This window comes from Pelmatolapia mariae, linkage group LG23 (genome assembly GCF_036321145.2).
Source record: "Pelmatolapia mariae isolate MD_Pm_ZW linkage group LG23, Pm_UMD_F_2, whole genome shotgun sequence".
NCBI classification, from domain to species: Eukaryota; Metazoa; Chordata; class Actinopteri; order Cichliformes; family Cichlidae; genus Pelmatolapia; species Pelmatolapia mariae.
The window spans coordinates 48,473,416-48,487,042 of record NC_086246.1 but is presented as its reverse complement, the minus strand read 5'-3'; the positions used below and the strand labels follow the sequence as shown (position 1 = coordinate 48,487,042).

General features: G+C 38.8%; 2 protein-coding genes across 4 annotated transcripts in view; one reads left to right on the top strand and one right to left on the bottom strand.

The window, feature by feature from the left end:
* Positions 1 to 1,739: 1,739 nt before the first annotated feature.
* Positions 1,740 to 9,210, bottom strand: LOC134620058 (torsin-1A-interacting protein 2-like). 3 transcript variants are annotated; one of them, XM_063465973.1, is made up of 8 exons: positions 9,014 to 9,210; positions 5,204 to 5,335; positions 4,910 to 5,083; positions 4,218 to 4,319; positions 3,977 to 4,138; positions 3,784 to 3,885; positions 3,636 to 3,686; positions 1,740 to 3,537 (listed from the first exon to the last, which is right to left on the bottom strand). In XM_063465973.1, exons 1-8 carry the CDS (start codon positions 9,084 to 9,086, stop codon positions 2,747 to 2,749), a joined length of 1,587 nt encoding a protein of 528 aa, XP_063322043.1. In that variant the 5' UTR covers positions 9,087 to 9,210; the 3' UTR covers positions 1,740 to 2,746. The 3 variants fall into 3 exon arrangements, with proteins under 3 accessions (XP_063322043.1, XP_063322044.1, XP_063322045.1); XM_063465974.1 differs by having other exon boundaries at positions 9,020 to 9,210; XM_063465975.1 differs by lacking the exon at positions 3,784 to 3,885.
* Positions 9,211 to 9,250: 40 nt separating this feature from the next.
* The window catches only part of LOC134621288 (uncharacterized), a 41,202-nt gene continuing 36,825 nt past the window's right edge, over positions 9,251 to 13,627 (top strand). Inside the window, exons 1-5 of the mRNA XM_065469777.1 lie at positions 9,251 to 9,378; positions 10,009 to 10,084; positions 10,738 to 10,887; positions 12,086 to 12,190; positions 12,279 to 12,326. Coding sequence (XP_065325849.1) covers positions 10,051 to 10,084; positions 10,738 to 10,887; positions 12,086 to 12,190; positions 12,279 to 12,326 — 337 coding nt within the window. The 5' untranslated portion in view covers positions 9,251 to 9,378; positions 10,009 to 10,050. The remainder of the gene's footprint in view (positions 9,379 to 10,008; positions 10,085 to 10,737; positions 10,888 to 12,085; positions 12,191 to 12,278; positions 12,327 to 13,627) is intronic.

The window sequence follows — 13,627 nt, the reverse complement described above, 5'->3', positions numbered from 1 at the left end:
CCTGTGTTTAGTAAAATAACTGTTTGTTTGTTAACTATTTATGCAAAATGTGAATATGTTCAGTTTCTAACAAAATAATTATTTAAAATACAGCTACAATAAAATTCTTTTCAACTGTAAATATGTGTTACTAAAAATGAGAATACCTACATTGTTCGGTAAGTAGAATTGCAGCATATCATTCCATCATGGGTAATATACTGAGATAACATTGTGTCAGGAGTCACTTTTAATTTGCACCACTGATATTTCATATTGAATGCAAGGCTTTGACTGAAGGAAACACATATCAAAGAAGAATGGGATCCATCACATCTAATAGCAGCTATCTGATAAATGTTCACTCTGCTTTGATAACTACTTATAACTCAAGTATTAATAAACATAAATGGTGTAAAAAGAAATTGGACCACAAGTTATGCCCACATGAAACTACAGCATGTGCTGTAAATTGATGTCTCTTGATTCAGGAGTAAAATGGCTTTTCTTTGGCGGTATTTCACTTGAAATTCAAAACATTGAAACTGCTGCTGTGTAAAAGGTAGCCTTAAGTTTATGTCTATGGTCCATTTAATGAGTTGCCTAGTTAATCTCTGCCAAGATACAGAGATGCATTTATCAACTGCTTAGAAAATGATTCAGCTTGCTCTAAGTTCCTGTTTTTAGAGGCATACTAATGCTGTCGTAGCAGCTTCGATGTATATCTTCATTTGGACAAATGTAAAGAAATGTAAAGAAATTTCATACTTGGTGAAGTGGATTTTTGAACTGTCAGGTTTCTTAAGAAGTGAGTCGTAACTCCTGCTTAGTAAATGTTTGACTTCTTCATGTGCTGAATAGATGTCAAGTCCTCGTTTCAAAGCTGGAGACTTTAATTTTTAGTAAACAGAAGGACAAGTTACACCCAGTGGATGCTTTATTAGAGTCCTTGTTACTAAGAGTCTCAACAACTTTTTGCCTTCATGACTGTCTTAATTCTTTGTGGAATAAACTGAACAAGGTGCGTGTAACAGAGATTTTGGTCCATATTAACATCATAGCCTCACACAGTTGCTACACATTTGTCGTGAACTAAATCTCCCATTTCATCACATCCCCAAAAAATAAATGAGCAAAATTTGAATGACAAGTTTGCAGCTCTCAGTATATTTGTGTAGATATCAATCTAAACATTTGTGAATGTGTTTTTTGTAGCTGTAAATTTAAAACACAAGTGTGTGAAGATGAAAACTGAAAGTGAAATTTTAAAAATAAAGTTCACTTTTTTCCCCACACATTCTCACATTTAGAACATTTTTGCCTTCACAAAGTCCTGTACTGGATCAGGATTTGGTAACTGTGGAGGCAATCTGAGTACAGTCGACAGGTTTGAGGTTAACTGAGCTTTGTTACATGGTGTTTAATGCAGGTGGCTACATTGTGGTCATAAACAGATGGACATGATCAGTTACAATACTCAGGTAGACTGTGGCATTTAAACAATGCTCAACAAGTGTTAAGACTCTAAAATATGCCAAGAATTATATCACCACCAACACCTTGACCGTTGAGAGAAAGAAGGATGGATCCATGCTCGCATGTTGTCATCCCAAATTCTGACCCTACTGTCGCTACATTACAATAGATCAGACCAGGCACCATTCTGAGCCTGTAAGAACTGTAGCCTCAGTTTCATATTTGTAGTTAACAGAAATAGCCTAGCTCATCATTAACATAAACAATTAGACAATTCACTCCTCTATGTATCAAAATTATCTTTATTGATAATATTCAGTGTTTATGAGCGCTCAGAATAACAAGAGGAATGAGATGTATGACAGGAAACAGCACAAACAGATGTTGTCATGTGCGCTAGTATAAATGACTGGAGAAAGTTTTTACTCTAATTAAATACAGTGTATTCTTCATGTGTTTAAGGCACAGTCTGAGACCAGCTGATCAGTATTTATCCAAAATATATTTTACAAATATAAACCACATTGCGAGTAGCTCACAATGTGAAGTGACAACACCTCCAGTGGTTTCTTTTTTGGCAACATGTTCAAAAGACCATTTAATATCAAATCCACATATATACACAGCTATAAAAAATACCTCAATCCAGGAAACATGTCACAAATATACATATTTAGAAAAAAGCAAAGAATATAAAATATTCACCTTAAAAAGCTGGTACTCAAAAAGACAGATACTTAAGTCAAAACCAAGCATTTCCAGCACACACACAAAAAATAAAGAATTAAATGAAGTTACCTGGTTGTCTTGGACAGCAGAATAAAAGATGAAATATGAATATGAACTGAAAACAAAACTTTTTTTTTTAGTTCCAGTAAAGAAAAGCTGAGGATGATGAAAAAACATGAGAGTCATTAAAAAGCTGCTCAGAAATGATACACGCTTTAACATGCAACAAAAAATGAAACAGCTCAGTCAGTCTCGGTTTCGTGGATTGCATGCACATGAGAAAAGATTATGGCCACACTTGTGAAGTGGAATGATGGTGTAACACTGTAACCTCTTTTAACATGCATGCATGAGTAAAAACTGTTTAAACTTCTGTGCAGTTAAACTGAATCATATGCATTTGACTTCAATTTAAGTACAATGTAATCTCTGAGAGAAAGAGAATAACACAATTACTGAATGCTGTAAATGAATTATCACAGCACACATCATACTTCCACGTTTCTCCTTTCTCGTAGCTCCTTGTACAGTGCAAAGAAGAATCAGGCAGCTTGGTTTTTTTTTAGCATCCTTTCTTCTCCACCTCAGACACCACAGGCAGGACTAGATGGGAGATGCGACTCCACAGACCACCAAACTTATCATTATTCATTATATTGAAGGAAGTTTGGCCACCGGTGTCCACCAGCCTCTCCTTAAGATAGTCTTGCACCATCTCTTCCACCTCCTTCACACTCTTTTCCTTCTGGATCTCACCTTGAGGCAGCAGCACAGTAAACAACAAGAAAACCTGCTTATATGCAGCATTCTCGTGGTCGCAGTAGCGATAAAAAATGAGAGTGGAGCCTGGTGGCAGCTCTTCCAAACGATGAATGATCGCCACAGGTTTTTCTCCCTCAAACGCTGCTTGCAGCTGACTGTCAATGTCTAACTTCACCTTATCACTGTCCTGGCCTGCTTTGCTTTTTCCATCAATGTCGAGGAAAGAGGCATTGAGGGCAGATGAGAAGGAAGCAGCCAGACCCCGAGCAAGGCACTGCAGTGTCCTCTCAGCGTTTTGGCCTGCAGTGAAAATCAGACTGACTGGCTCAGTAGGATGGGCTGTTTTAAGGTGCTTCTCCAGGTGGATTTTGCTCATCTTCCACAACTCAGGCCGCTGACTGGGGAACTGAGTCTGAAGATCAGACAATTGATCAGCAAACCTTTCTGGCTTCACAGGCCTGGATGACTGCCCTCCACCACGTTTCATGTCTTGGAGTAAAGGGACGATCTTGTATGTCAGCAATGTCCCAATCACAAATAGTACCAGGAGAACTACCAGGCGAACTAAACCCCACAAACACCATGTGAACCCTTTAATAACACAGAAACAAAAGAACACACAAAGTTAATAAATAATGTTTAAAAAGCATCATCAGGTCTAAAGATAATAATTAAAATGACTTACTTACCTCTAGAGGAATTTCTGGGGCGTGTCTTTGTAGCAACAGGTTTCTGTTTGTCTTTTAATAAAAGAAAACATGATTATATTAATGCACAGATGTCACCACTATAGCAGGTGTTGCAGAGGACTTTAATACTGAGATAAAGCAGCAATACCAGATTCTTTGGGAGGAACAGTCTCTTTTGGAGTGTTATTCACATGTCTTGGATGCTCACTTGGGGTAATGTGGTTAACTTTGGATAAATCTGAAGATGAGGCTGAATTTAGAAAAGAAAACATCTTTTCAAAGATCAAAATTCATCACGCAGACGCTCAACCTTTCTATACAGAATATGTGCAGCACAATACCAGCGCTCGGGGCTTTGAGCATCATCGTCCTCCTGTAGTCTGCCATGCTGGACTTCTTGAGAGCCGGTGAATCATGCCTGTTCACTGTCGCGCTAATCTGTGCGACAGGCTTAGTGGGGGGTGCAGGTGCTTTAGGTGCTTTTGGTGCTGGTGTTGCTGAAACTAAACAAAATAGGTTAGGTCAAATAACTTATACTATAATTTAACACTGAATGTCAAGGAAGATGGAGCATTTTTCTACCTTTCTTGGATTTCATCAAGTTGGGATCCTCAGTCTTAAGACTGGGTCTGTAGAGCTCATCAAGCACTACACGGGGATTTAAGTTCCTATCTCCGAGAGCATCTGTTTTAAGCAGAAGATTTTTAAGATAAAATCCTAATAAAGTCATAAAAGAAAAGTAACTTAACACAAAGTCTATTTGTATATTATTATATGGCTTATATAGTGAAAATAAAGTATTGGTCCAAGCTGTTTGCCTTTGTTTTTATTTATTTATTTTTTAATTTAAATGTGATGCATTCTCAATTATCCAGGTAAGTAAATCTCCAAAGGCTGATTCTGTTCATCTGGACGTTTTCAGAGGGAGAAACGTTTCGTCACTCAGCCAAGTGACTTCTCCAATCTCAGCTGACTGCAGGTTTCCCCAACCTTATAAACAGTACATTTGCATAGTTTCAGTCATTTAGCAAATGTACTGTGTATAAGATTTTGAAACAGATTGATGAACAGAATCAACCTTTGGTCATTTAAATGTGGTGTTTTGATAACTTAATTCAGTCCTGTTTTATTTACACTTTACAGAGCCTCCCTATTTTTTAAGTTACTGTATTATCCATTTGTTCTTTACATTTAATACAAATAAATTAAAAGGGAATATTATCTCATCTCTATGATTTATTTCATAATGAATATTCACTAGTTGTAGTCCAAACCTTTGTGTATGTTTGGCAGATCAGTGACTTTAAAGGAATCCTGATCAATATCCATTTCCTGGTCTTCATTTTTCTGAATGTCTCCAGATGATTCCTCAACATCCATCTTAATTTCAGCGCTCTTGTCAGACACTGCTTCTTCAGCATCCAGTCGGCTCTTCTTGCTAGGGGACTCTGTTAGGTAATAAATAATAGACACGGATTGTTTGTTTTTTAACAGTGCCTTGAACAGCGAGGATAACTAAGGGTAATCAGCCATTAAAATTAGGCAAATACTTAATTCCAGCAACTAACCTCCATCTTCAAAGTCAGGCTCCCCATCTTTGGTACCATTAACTGATGTAGGAGCATCAGCAGCGTCAGCTTGTGCTTTTTTTCTTTTGGTCCTCTTTATAGGCTGCCTAGGAGTTGCCTCAAAACTCGACGCTTTTTTAAAGACAGGATTAGAATTGAGTATATCACATGGGCAGCTCAGGATAAGTTATATAGAGAAATAGAGAGGCAAGGCTGAGATGGTTTGGACAAGTGCAGATGAGGGATAGTGAATATACTGGGCAAAGGATGTTGAAAATGCAAATGCCAGGCAGGAGGAAAAGAGGAACACAAAAGAAGAGATTCCTGGATGATGTGAAGGAGGACATGCAGAGCTAGGGAGAGGGTGAAAAAGATGGAGATGATCCCCTGTGGGGACCGCTGATGGGAGCAGCCAAAAGAAGAAAAAACCCTGAAACAGCACTGGTGTCCAGCCAGCCTCTATTTTGCTTTGTGTTCCCTATGTATTCCAGTATTACGGCAAGAGACGTGGAAACCTGATTTCAAAATAAAAACCAACTTCAAGTAAACGTAGCTTGAACATTAACCCTGATTTCAAAATAAAAGCGTTCGAAACCTAATTGCAAAATAAAAGCCAACTTCGAGTTAATTAACAGACATGTTAAGTACATAATAACAAATATCATTTAGTCTTGTTTACACACTTCCATCCGAACGACACACCCTTGTACTCTAGTAGCGCCCCGTCAATGCCATCTTATTTTGGATTTCACAGTAAAAGCCTGCGAATTTTCATTATGTGTGCCTATGCCAAGAGGCACACATATTACTATTCGTCGGATTTATTATTATGTGTGCCTATGCCAAGAGGCACACATATTACTATTCGTCGGATTTATTATTATTATTATTATTCTTCAGTTTCCGCCTGAAATTTTGCAGCGAATCTCGCCTCGCAGTTTTGAGACAAGATTCATATATGTTACCTCATTTTGTGCGGCTGGATCAGGAATGGTGTGCTATGACTTTTGGTGTTTATGACTATTATAGTTTTTTAAATATTAATATTTTAGTGAAAATTTTCCCGCGCTTCTCTGCCAAACAGTTTTGACAATAGGGTTACATATGTTAGATCATTTTGTGCGGCTGGAGCTGGACTAGTATGGTATACACTTTTGGTGTTTATGACTTTTATAGTTTTTTAAATATTAATATTTTAGTGCAAATTTAGAAAGATTCTTCTTTTGGCGCCATAGAAACAGACTTCATTTGTGGTGTGTTGGCTCCATCTTTTGGTCCCACTGATACAAATTTCAAACTTCATTTGTGGTGTGTTGGCTCTCTCTAGTGGTATGCCGGGAGTAGTACGGCCTGTCTACCCTTATTTGGATTACCGTAATGATGACAATATCAACGGTGCGCACAGCGTCGCTGCTTTCAGGAGCCATTGGAATTTTTAAGGTTGCGCAAATCATTCAAAAGTTACGGTAATGCTTGGTGGAAAACTCAATATCCCACAATTCATAGCACGCCTCTGCCGAGTCAAACAATGGCGGCCATCACTTAGTTTTTATTTTCCTCTTAATACTGTTTCTAGGTCACAAAATAAACTTTTAAGATATTTTCAGGCGAGAATATAGGTGTGTAAACTTCAAATATCTGCTCATTTTGTCAAAACATCCCATATTAGCGACAATGTTCTGACGATGTCGTTTCTGCTTGAGGCTAGCTGGCTAGTGTGGCTAGCGCGGCTTTGCTAACAAGCTACAGCCGGCCTGGATGACAGTGAGAGCGGCTTACTCTGGTTTCACACCCGGTCCTTCGTAAAGTCTCGTGGTCACAGCTGGACTTATTTTAAATAAATAAATGATTTATTTATTTATTCATTTTAGTAACGGTATAAACAGTGAAAGGTGGTGGATTGGCCAGATGTAAACTTCAAATATGTGCTCGTGTTACCAAGACATCCCATATTAGCTCTGATGGTTTCGGTGCCTGCAAAGAGCTAGACAGCTAGCTAGCTAACTGGCTGTCTTTTTGACTCAGGGTCATAGCTGGACTTATTTTTCGTTTTTATGAGCCGATGAGGGTTTTTTTTTAGTAACGGTACAAACAGTGAAAGGCGGTGGATTGTCCAGATGCTGGTCGATGTGGAAAAAATAACTGAGTTGTTTGGTGGTCGCTGACGCGGAGCTACAACCGAGGGCAGCTATCCACCGGTGTGTGTCAGACAGAGCATGCAGGGAACGAGGCGGCGAGGCGACCGCCGATCAACCGGTGGTAGATCGTGGATCAGGGAAACCGAAGGCAGGAGAAGCAGGCGGCTGCCGGTCAGAGCGTGAGGTGAACTGAATTTCAGGTAAGAAGTTATGAACTGCACTCTATTTGGGTCAGATATAAACCGAGTTTAGGTGTAGTTTGGTGGAAACCAGGAGATGACCTTACCGAATCATCAGAGCTGAACTGGTGATGGAGAAACAGGTTTACCTTTTTTTTAGGTGACATGAATGAGTTGAAGGGAAGTTATGAACTGTTTCTGAGAGAAATAAACACCAAGCTCCTTTTTTATTTAGCTGACAGCTGGTAACTGTGCAGGGGCGGATCTAGCAAAGCTTTTGCCAGGGGGCCAGGTAGGGCATCTTACAACCAAAGTTTGTATAATAATACACAAGATTGGCTGTAGACCATTGTTAATCATTCAGAACACTGTGTAAAAATAACAAAAAACAAAAAGTGAATGCAAAAGTGCATAAATATTTATTTTACGTGATTGATGTGTGTGGCGGGGCGTGGTCTGCAGTGCCGCTGCAGGGGAGGTGGACCCACCTGAGCGGCATCTGCAATCACGCCTCTCTGGCGTAGTCTGTGCTCTCTCGGCTGTTTTTTGGGTGTGTGTCAGGCTGTGAGTTGAAAAGCTACAGCCGGCTGTGTGGGTACACCAACCACGTGTGAAAAGTGGTCCATAACGTAATGCTTCAAAGCGTGTTCATGCAAACATTGTCGGGTCTGCCGTGGTACAATGGGACTTCTGCTCATGAAACTATGTGCACAGCGTCTGCAAATCGGGGCTGTACAAAGTCACTTCATCTTTACCCAAAATTGTAAGCTGTCATCTGTGAGGTGCGAGCGGTGTTTGTTTTTACCATAGTTCATGGTGGAGAATGGCTGCTCTGCTGAGTTTTGCTCTCTGTAGCTGTATGAATGGCAAACTACACTGTTTACCAGCGGCATAGGCACACTTAAAATTTCTTCTGAAATTTTCGCTTTCTAGTTTTTGAACTACTCTTTCAATGACTTCAGAATGCTCTTAAAAGGAAAACTCATATTTCCACAGACTAGCTGCACTCAATATGAAGTCAGTCTGACTTTGCTTTTCACACAATTTCAAAATTGCCCATATATCAGTGTGTTTAGCGGCTTAATGGAACGCTGATCCATGTCACTAATCGCTAGTGCTAAAAGCGAAAGTCATTTGTGATTTTAATTTCGCTGGTGCTGTAAACTGTTTCGAGACACAGCGCTAAAAACAAAACACAAACAAACAACAACAACAAAAACTCACATACATAACGGCTAATATATAGCAAAGCATTTCAATGAAACGAGATAACTCATTGGTTTTAAAGTTGTGCCTGAACTCGTACCAGGAACTGAAACATTAAGTTCATTTTAATACAGATTCCTATCTAAGGATAATTTACACCGGTGAAGCCTGCTAACATTAGCCAAAGCACCGATCCAAAACTGATTTTCTTTGAAACTTATGAATATGAGGGAGCTAATTCTGACGGCTAAGCTAGTTAATTGACATACCACTCGAACAGTGCTCACCTTTACCTGACATCCGTCGTATCGATCTAGTCATGGGACGAGAGAGCTTATCTTCAGAGTCTCTGGTATCCATTTGTAACTCTAATTCAATTGAGCAATGCCAAACAACTTCAACTAAACAAAACGACGTAACATCGCGCGCACAAACAAGCTACAATCACTGGACTTCCTTGTAGCTGGGGGAACATTTCTTGATAGGACACCGTTGCCGTCCGGAAAATAGTGCAACGTTTAGTTATCTCGATAGAAACAAAGGCACTAATAAACGTTCTGCTTCAGAATTTAGTCTGCTATGAGTGCCACACATGCTAACTGAAAGCTAAGGAAGCGTATGATCTACGGCGATATGATCCATGACATATTAGGTATGGACCAGTAATCAGAAAAGCCCACGTATCGTTATGACTTTTGAGTTACACGAAGGCATTTTTTTTTACAATAACACCCAAGTAATGCTTTGGCAACTGTTGGCTAAATTAGCATCTCTCTGGCTGAGCTAGCTGAGTTATCTTTTGTCACTTAAATAGCCAGCTCTCTTTAATTATGGTTACCAACAATTTACGTTTCGTGCATGTAATTAGAGCTTAGTTCCCGGCGAGTAGTTATTTCTCTCGCAATAATTTATACTAGCTTTTCTTCGGCTTGCTTACTGTCATCTCGCAGCAAGTTCAGTTTCGATTTAGCAGCAAAACATTATTTAGCAAATCCGCGAAAGCACAGCCACAAATTAATACTTCCAAATTGCAATGTACATATTTCCTTTTTATTTAGTGACAGTTTGAAAGGTTGAGGCGCGTAATGGTTGTTCTTGTTCGTCTTTAACTTTAGTGAGACTGCCTTTGAGCTTGGCTCTGTTGACATGCACTTAAGCAGATTTACAATATTTGTTTGGACCTTTGAACATGTGACGACAAACTGTAACTCGTGGCTTCGCATAAAAAAGAAAAAAAACTAATGTAATGTTTATTTGTTTTATTCACGCTTGAACCATCCAGTGAACCCTGAGTGAAGAAAAGGAAGATCATCTGTCTAAAGACATGGAAAAGCAAGTCACCAGTCAGAACCCAGCAGGTAAAATTCTAATATTTCTTTGTTGCTCAGCCAGTGTTTGCTGTTTGGTGGTCGACTCGCTGCATTATTAAAGCAATACAGACATAGCTAATGTTTATCTCTATTCCAAGAAATACCGAACACATATACGGTTAATATTTGGCATTTACTTCAGTTATAGCATGTTTCTGAACTAAAATGTTATTTGTTTCTCGTTATGAAATGTAAATAAATACTAAAAAAATCAGTTATAACCAAGATCTGTATAGAACAAATATGTTTATTTTGAGCATGTTTATCACTATTGAGTTTTATTTTTGTGAACCTTTTAAACAGTTTCAGAGAGAGAGAGAGAGAGTAAGCATTGTAAGGATAGCACATATATTTATTGCACCAATGTAAAATAATTAATGAAAATTCAAACATGTGTTTATTGCAGAAAAGGTGCAAAATAAGGTACAATGTCTTAATGAAGAATGTGTTCTTGTTTTATTTTTTTTGTTTTTTTTTCTTGCCTGTCCCGTTTGGTTCTTTTGCCATCAGAATTGTTGTCTAAAGGCGAGGAAAGATGCCCAACGGATTTACTTTACCAAATGGACCATCCCAGCCTTGCCGTAATGGTCTATTTGATTCACCTTTTATTGTTTATTTTATTTTTTATTTTCACTTGCTAGATACAGGACATGAATGTGTTCCTGTTGAGAACAGCGCACCGACGGAGGAGGAAAGCAAACCTAGTGAAGCTGTTGTTAACAATTGTGGTGACTGCAAACAAGAGACAAAACAAAAAAAGGAATCAGCCACAACAAAAGGGACTGCTTCAGGTCAGTGCTTCTGTCCAAGTGTTACAGCACATAATTCAGATATTAGTCAACAATCAGTTATATTATATACCCCACTTTGGAACATCATCAACCAGCATTGTTTGTCTTAGTTATTAGTCATTTGTAAGTTTTGTTACTGCTGTGCTCCTAAAATGGCCATATTCATTTTACAAATCTTGTTATAGACATAAGTCTTGAGCCACCCCTCATTTTTCCTCCTTTCTTTTTTCTTCCAAGGAGGCAGACTTTATTGTTAAATAGCAATGACAGAGCTCTCCGGGCTTTCTGAAGGAGTTTTAAAACATTTCTTTGGACACTGGGTGCTTTTTCACTCATTTTCAAGGGATGAGCCGCTGTTGTAACAGACAACAAAGAACTGATTTTGATTTGTATTTTTAGGACCTTTGTTACTTTGCTAAAAACATATAATTTTTTCCCCCAGAGCTCTAAAAAAATGCTAAAGATGGGCATTTTGCACTAAAACAGGTGATTCCCAAAGAACTGTTGAGATCAAACTTGGCATACTCAGCATGGTGTGTAGTGTGTTCTTAAAAAACAGAGGAAGGTGAAGAAGTGGAAGACAAAAGAAGAAAAAGCAGGACTCTGTCTTCCTGTGTCCCAACAGATTCAGCTTTTCCTTTTGTTGCTGCTGGACTTAGAACAGATTTTCAATGATCAGGATGATTTTGATCCCTCAGCCATAAAAAGCTAATGGGGTATCATCGTCACCCTGCCGGCTGGGCGGGGCTAACACCCAAGGTTTTGAATGTGATAAGTCGAGAATGAGGCGACATAGGATTTTGGAATTCATACCATAGGTACATCTAATAAAACCTTGAATGAGTTTGAATCTCAGTGACCTCAACTTAAGGTCAAGGTCGGAGGTCAAGTTTTCTGAAAATGTTGCAAATGAGATATCTCACCTAGGAGTTATTATGAGTTTTATTGTGCCAAGATTAAAAAGGGATTTACTGTTGCCCTGGGCTTTGTTAAAAGAAATCTCCATTAAGGATGCTGCAGATGCCTGATCCAAGATGATTTTTGGGGCACAATAATATTAAATATGTAGAGATTGGAAGTCCTAGGCTGCTACGGAAGTTAAACTATTTCTGAAACATCACTGATTAGAATTCTTTTTTGCTTCAGTCAGCTAACTTTCTGTGACTCCACAAACAAAACTGTGATTTCTTTTTTACAGAGTTCAGTGAAGGAATAACACAGTCAGCAAATACAAATGAAGACGGATCCTGCGAGAACTTAGGTAGTGATCCGGCTCCTTGTCAGGAACAGACAGTTACAGCAGGTAAATTGTTCAACCGTTCAGAGTCAAGAGAACTTTTGTTACTAAATGTTTCTACTAATCAAAAATTGCTTTGATCCTATTTAATCAGCCACCGCTTTATCATCTCAAGGTGTTGACTGCAGCGACACTATTCAAGGTAAAGAAGGAATATTAAAGAGACCACGTGTGGGATCTTGAATAGATATGACAGATTTCATGGGCATTTAACATAAATGAGTCACGTGCTTATTGCAGACAGGGATTCGTCTAAAAAAGTAGGGGTGGGTTTTTATAATCGATTTATTAATTAAAATCGATTCTGGCTTGGATAACGTGAAATCGATTCATTAAAATCCTGAATCGATTTTTTAATATAAATTTATTTTGCCCGAAATGCCAGAATCTCTGGTGAAACCTCACAAAATTTCAACAACCACCAAACAGCTAAGACAGTAAATGAGAGCAGGTACACGGCTTCTGCACAAAGACGTAAACACACAGAATCAGAGAGATGTCGCCTTTCTCACCTGAGGGCACGGACACGGTCGGGGCTGAAAGCCGACAGCTCGCTGATTCTGATCTGTCGGCGGGTCTGCGCTTTGTGTTCACGCCCTTTTTGCGCTGATTCTAAAGCTGTTAGTTTGATCTCTCTCCAAACAATATTGACCGAACCAGCAGCAAAAGAAGATCCAAACTACGCTTCACATAAACATCGTCATGAATTCACTCTGACTTTTACTGTTTTGCTTCCACCACCATAAAATCACACTTCATGCAGAGCTCTCTCTCTCTCTCTGTTTTCTGCATTATTCGCTTGCTTGTTAAGTCTACCGTTGTTTACAGCGCTGTTGGCCGCTGTTTTTTTTCCTTTTACATACTTCCGAAAAGAAAACCTAATTTCTGCCGTTCAATACTGAACAAATTTAAACTTTTTTAAAATTATGCAAAATGCAAAACGCTTAGCTGTGTCTCTAATAAAACCGCTGTAACTTCAGAGGTAACGTTCATATGTTGATTAATGGTTTTCTTTCGTTTTTGATGTACTGCAGAATATTTTTATTAAATCCCAGGCCAGGAAAACCACCTTCATGTTTTTCTGTGTTTTATCTTCAGCTACTTTGACACAAAGGCATCTGCTGTGACGCTCACACCTTTGATAAAGTCTTGTGTGTGTCAGCTTCCTTTTTATAGATACAAAAATATGTAAATGTACTGATCTGATTTATAATATTTCTGACTGTCAAAATTTCCCAGATTCAAATCGAATTGAATCGAATCGTGGATCGAATCGATCTGGGACCTTGTGAATCGGAAACAAATCGATTCTAGAAATCAGTGACGATACCCAGCCCTATAAAAAAGAGGTGCTGCTTGTTGCAGAAGCACATTCTCCCAATAAGGACAGCACACAGACGGAGAAGAAAAGCAATCCTAGTCAAACTGATGGCAAACAATTGT

Excerpts from the sequence above, each read along its gene's own strand:
- LOC134620058 (XM_063465973.1), bottom strand. The coding sequence starts at position 9,086 with ATGGATACCAGAGACTCTGAAGATAAGCTCTCTCGTCCCATGACTAGA. Across the intron at positions 4,139-4,217 it reads CTTGATGAAATCCAAGAAAG|TTTCAGCAACACCAGCACCA; the intron begins GTAGAAAAATGC and ends TATTTTGTTTAG. Across the intron at positions 3,886-3,976 it reads GCTCAAAGCCCCGAGCGCTG|CCTCATCTTCAGATTTATCC; the intron begins GTATTGTGCTGC and ends TTCTAAATTCAG.